Genomic DNA, 5,542 nt, shown 5'->3' with positions numbered 1-5,542 from the left:
ATGGCTCTGCTGGTCTCTCTTACTGTACGGATTGCAGACATAGTCTGGGTCCTGCTTCTGCTGCTGCCAGCAGCCTGCCTGCAAGCTGGTGAGTGGTGGGAACCTCACTACTGGGGACGTAACCACAGGAGGGGTTAGTGGGGCTGGGAAGAGTCGGCTGGCATTTGAGGAGGTGACTGCTCTAGGAGGCAGCCTGTCCTATGTGCCACAAGAGAAAGCTCACCCTCAGAGTTGGTCCACCCTACCTTTCCCCATCTGTCCTGTCCCATATATAACAGTGGGACATAGGGACAGCCCTTCCCTGTGTCCCACACCTTTCTATGGGTGATGGCTCAGGAAGCTCTGGGTTGTCCATTCCACCCCTAAAGTGGCTTCAGATTCTCCCCATCCTTCTCAGGGAACACAGCAGGATCCAACAGAGAAAGTACTTTTGGGGTCATCCTACCAGCACGCCTCTCTGGTGTCCAGGGCGGCTCCATCGAGATCCCCTTCTCCTTCTACTTCCGTTGGGTGTTGGCAAAGGATCCACAGATGAGGATTCTCTGGAGATGGAAGGACTTCCATGGGGAATATATCTACAATTCTTCCTCGGATTTCATACACGAGCATTTCAAGGACCGGCTCATCCTGAACTGGACACAGCCTCAGACATCAGGAGTCCTCAGAATTCTGGACTTGAAGGAGAAGGACCAGACAGTGTACTTCTGCCGAGTTCATCTGAAAATGACAAATCGCATGGAGCATTTTCAGTCGATCAATGGGACCCAACTTACCGTCACTCCTGGTGAGCCACCCTGGCTCAGGCTTTGATACCTCTGGCTTCCTTGTCCCCTAGTTGTCACCTCAGGCTCCACAATTCTGACCTTGGTTTAAAATTCCTTTTCCTTGGCTCTGACACAGGATCTTTCCACTGTGGTTGTGACAAGTCTTTGCTGTGTCCTCTGACCTGTCTGTCACCCTCTGCTCAGATGGAACCCCACCACACTCTAGATCTCAGCATGAGACCTTCCCTCTAGTTCACCCCCTTTCTGGCCAAACTAACCCTGCAGTTCAGGTCACTTTCCCCTTCCCTGTGACTTTGAGGTGGGTTGACATCTCCAGGATGTAGCTGACTCACTTGGTCCTGTGTCAGGGCTCGATTTAGTCCCTGTATAGACATCTCCACACAGCTCCAACCTAAGCCCAGAACATGCAGTAGGTGACCACTGGATGTTCCTGGTGTCCTACAATGCCACTGTAAACTGCCATCTGTCACCACAGTCCCCTATATCCTGTCCTAGCTTCCCAGGACACATCCCTCACCTCTCCCTACCCACTCTCTGGTTCATAGAATCAAAAGATAAGGCACCTCAAGGATGATTCTAGCCCTTTTAGCAGCAGGGGTTTCCTGTCTTCAGACTGATCCCTGTAGCTTAGGGAGGGCCCTTTTAGTGTTCTCCAACTTACACTTTTTAGCAAGTTGATTTATGCACCCCAACACCTCTCATCTAAGCTGCCCAAATCCTCAGATGAAGAATACCTGAGGTGTTCTGAGCACTGCTTCAACCAAATTTGCATAGGCTTTGCACCTTCAGAAAAATTTCAGGCAAGGATCACATACAGAAGACAGGGGACAAAATGTAGCAGTCACAAAAGGAAGATTAAGGTGAGGTGCTAACACTCTGGAGTCAAAGCAGGTGAAAATCTGTGGGAATTCTCCCTACAACTCCCTTATAGGGTTTCCATTCCCAACTCCCCTCTCCCATTCCTTGCCCTCTTGCCCTTACCTCTCCCACACAAGCCCCAAGGGTCTTGGAAACTAATGTCACCTTTTTTTTATGATGTGGCTGCTCTGTGTTCTGATCCCTGCCTCTCCTCTAAAGCAGAAGTAACTGCAGACCCATGCACTGGGAACACTGTGTGCAACATTATGTTTCTATTACCCCTGCACCCTTTAAATGGTCCTGCAATAACTGGGGACTCTGTGTGCTTCCTTGTTGAACACAACCTTGAGATGTTGCTCTTTATTTTTTATATATTTTGGCCTTTTGGTTTTTATAAGACAGGGTCTCACCATGTAGCGCTGGTTGTTCTGGAACTCACAGAAACCTGTTACTTCTGTCTCCTGGGTGCTGAGATAAAGGCCTGAGTCACCACATTCAGCAGTGGCTGTTGACTGGATTAAAGCCAGCCTGTGAGAGGACGCCCACAGCACAGGTCTTGTGCAGTCTCTACGGCTGCCATGTAGACCTGATGTAATGTCTAACCGCAGCTGCCAGGACTCAGGGAAGGGAGAGAAAGGAGCTGTTTCCTGGGTCTAGAGCAGTGATTCTCGACCTTCTTAATGGAGACACCTATTAATACAGTTCCTCATGTTGTGGTGAACCCTCTACCATAAAATTATGTTTATTGCTGCTTCATAACTATAATTTTGGTATTATTATTAATTGTGTTGTAAATATCTGATTGCATGTTATCTCATATTCTACCACTGTGGGGATAGCAAACCACAGGTTGGGAACTGTTGGTCTAGTGTTTCCTAATAGATAAATGTTGACATTAACCTTAGTGGGGATTGCAGAGCAGATCTATGTATGCTGCCCTGTACTGAACTGAACACCTATTGTCAAAATTCTATTTTTTTCTATTATACATTTTGTGTATTTTGGGTGTGTGATCATGAGGGTCTGTTAATTAAGGTGTGAGTGTGTGTGTGTGTGTGTGTGTGTGTGTGTCTGTATTTATGTATGTATGTATATATGTAATCTTTGACAATTCTTCATATGCATTCAGAGGCTAGAGGAAACATTCAGGAGCAGTTCCCTTATTTTCTGAGACAGAGTCTCTCACTAGCTTCAAGTTTACCAAGTAGATAGATAGGGCTGGCTAACCACTGAGCCCCAGGGACATGCCTGTCTCCACCTCCTTTTACTGGGACACAACTCACTCAACTCTGTTTGGTGTGGAACTAAATATACAGAGACAGGCTGGCTTTAACTCACATAGATCTGCCTGCCTCTGCCTCTAGGCCTAAGATTAAAGGCCATGCCCAGCTCTCCAGGCTCCTCAAATGGATTCTAGGGATCAAACTCGGGGTCTAAATTTCCTGAGAGCAATCACGATACAGACTGAGACATCTGCTTGTTCCATGCATATATGACCAAAACAACTGTATTTCTATAGCTTAATTATCTGTGACTACATGCAATTCTGAGGACACACAGCCAGGACAAGTGGAGGTGTGCACTGAGCTTGCTTTCCTAGAGTCTCAGCCTTTAGCTTTCGTTCCCCTCTGTGAACTTCTAACAGCTGCTCCCCATCCCACCTCCCACAGAGGAGACAAGATGTGACACTCCTCCCATCCCTCCTCATCCAGGGAGGATCTGCTCACTCCTCATCTCTCCCCAGCAGTCAGCACCACCATGCAGAGCCCCTCCATCGTCACCACTGCAGTCACCACGGCTGGACTGGAGGACACAGAGGGCCAGAAGAATCCTTCACTTGTGAACATAGGAGCCATGGTCGGGGTGGTGGTGGCCACGGCTGTGCTCATAACCCCCGTCTATGTGATGATGATCTTTCTCTTATAGAAGCAAAGGTGAGTGGTCCAGGACAGGGCCTCACCTGTATTATCCCTCTGAGTTTTTTCAGTTGTGGGACATAAAGATAAGTATGTGTATTAGTCAGGGTTCTCTAGAGTAATGGAACTTATGGAATGTATTTATATATGTGTGTGTGCATATATATGTATATATGTATGTATGTGTGTATACATGTATATATGCACATATATACATATGTATATATTAATTTATTGGAATGACTTATATGCTGTTGTCCAACAATGACTAGTGAATGGAAAGACCAAGAACCCAGTAGCTGCTCCGTCCACGAGGCTGGGTGTCTCAGCTGCTCTACTAGGATCTCGAAGACAGAAATGAATGTGTGACAGAGGTGAGGGCAAGCAGGTGAAGGACACACTTCCTCTTCCATTGTCCTTACACCGGCTTAAAACAGAAGGAGTAGCCCAGGTGAAAGGTGTGACTTCCAGAATCATGGTCTGGATCAAATGCATGCTGTCTTCCTCCCTCAAGATCCAGATCCCAAGTGTGCCCTCTGTTTCTAGATTATACCTCATTACGGACACAGTCCAGTTCACAGCCAAAAACAGCCAGCACAGGAAACATATGCAGGGCAGAGAACAGGGAACAGAAGGACAGAAAGGAGGCTGAACCCACCCAGGACTGAATCTGTTCCTAATTCCTTAGAGTCCCAGCTGGAAATTAGAGGATCAAGTGCAGATGAACACAGCCTGCTCCTGAGGAATTCAAGGGACCAAAAAAAAAAAGTGGGGATCAGAGAGATAGTTCAGTGGGAATAGGTGTCTGCAGCCGAGCCCAGTGGACAAAAGAAAGTGGGGAGCAGAGAGAGCTCAGTGGGAATAGGTGTCTGCAGCCGAGCCCAGTGGACAAAAGAAAGTGGGGAGCAGAAAGAGAGCTCAGTGGGAATAGGTGTCTGCAGCTGAGAGAGTGGACAAAAGAAAGTGGGGAGCAGAGAGAGCTCAGTGGGAATAGGTGTCTGCAGCCGAGCCCAGTGGACAAAAGAAAGTGGGGAGCAGAAAGAGAGCTCAGTGGGAATAGGTGTCTGCAGCCGAGCCCAGTGGCCTGAGTTCATTTTGGGGACACAAATTGTGCAAGTAGAAAACTGACTGTGGAAATCTGTCCTCTCCTTCTTAGGCACAAAACTTTCTGTTAGTCCCCAGCTAACAGAACTCCAGGGGCCAGCATCGCTCACCAGGGTGGTGAGTTTCCATCAAAGTAGGAATTGGTGGCCACACATCCTGCATCTCAACCCCTTCCCTGACCATGGCCTGGGAATCAGAGAGGAGGGCTACAGGCTTGTGCTGTGAAACATCCGTCCATGGACAGGTGCAAGAAGAGAACCTCACTCCTGCCATGCGTGCTCTGACTTCCTTTCCTAGGAATCCAGTGAATTTGTCGGGCTCTGGTCCTGAGATCCCAACTATGCTGTTACCTATCTGTCCATTTTTAATAAATGTCTTCCTCCAAGGCATGATCTCATGTCTCTCTTAATGCAGCCCAACACACAGACATGAGACCTTACAGAAAAGCAGATTATGTCCAGGAGCAGGGACACTGAGAGAGGCAGGGACCATGGTCCACACTGAGAACCACTGCATGAGAACCCTGTTCCTCTCTCCTGTTCTCCCTGGACACTGACATCTCAGTCACAGGCCCTGGCCACTCCATGCTCCTCCTCAGGTGACAAGACCATGGCTTGCTTGGGTCCCATGCTGGGCTTCCTTTCCTCACAGGCCCATCTATAAGCCCTCACTTTCCTTATTTCCTGCCATGTGTATGTTCTGACCTGTGGGGTCTCCCCTAGGACAAGACTTCCTTCCCAAGTCTAATCTGTCTTAACGTTTGATAGTCAGTGTGTCAGCTTCTACCAAAGAGCATGCTGGGACATAAGGACAGCATCCATACTGAACATTAAGGATGAAATCCAGGTTGCTCTCACAGCCAGAGGTGGTGCATGGGCA

General features: G+C 48.2%; 1 protein-coding gene across 1 annotated transcript; it reads left to right on the top strand.

Annotated features, from left to right (window-relative positions):
- LOC121446602 (paired immunoglobulin-like type 2 receptor beta-2) lies at positions 1–5,041 on the top strand. The gene is made up of 4 exons (XM_041649320.1): positions 1–88; positions 398–784; positions 3,388–3,577; positions 4,716–5,041. Exons 1-3 carry the CDS (start codon positions 1–3, stop codon positions 3,567–3,569), a joined length of 657 nt encoding a protein of 218 aa, XP_041505254.1. The 3' UTR covers positions 3,570–3,577; positions 4,716–5,041.
- The last annotated feature ends 501 nt before the right edge of the window (positions 5,042–5,542 follow it).

This window comes from Microtus oregoni, unplaced genomic scaffold (assembly GCF_018167655.1).
Source record: "Microtus oregoni isolate MIOR12 unplaced genomic scaffold, Mior012 000003F_ref0000135, whole genome shotgun sequence".
Lineage (NCBI taxonomy): Eukaryota > Metazoa > Chordata > Mammalia > Rodentia > Cricetidae > Microtus > Microtus oregoni.
The sequence above is the reverse complement of the archived record's forward strand: the minus strand, read 5'-3'. Positions and strand labels throughout refer to the sequence as shown.

Excerpts from the sequence above, each read along its gene's own strand:
- LOC121446602 (XM_041649320.1), top strand. The coding sequence starts at position 1 with ATGGCTCTGCTGGTCTCTCTTACTGTACGGATTGCAGACATAGTCTGG. Across the intron at positions 89-397 it reads AGCAGCCTGCCTGCAAGCTG|GGAACACAGCAGGATCCAAC; the intron begins GTGAGTGGTGGG and ends CATCCTTCTCAG. Across the intron at positions 785-3,387 it reads CCAACTTACCGTCACTCCTG|CAGTCAGCACCACCATGCAG; the intron begins GTGAGCCACCCT and ends ATCTCTCCCCAG.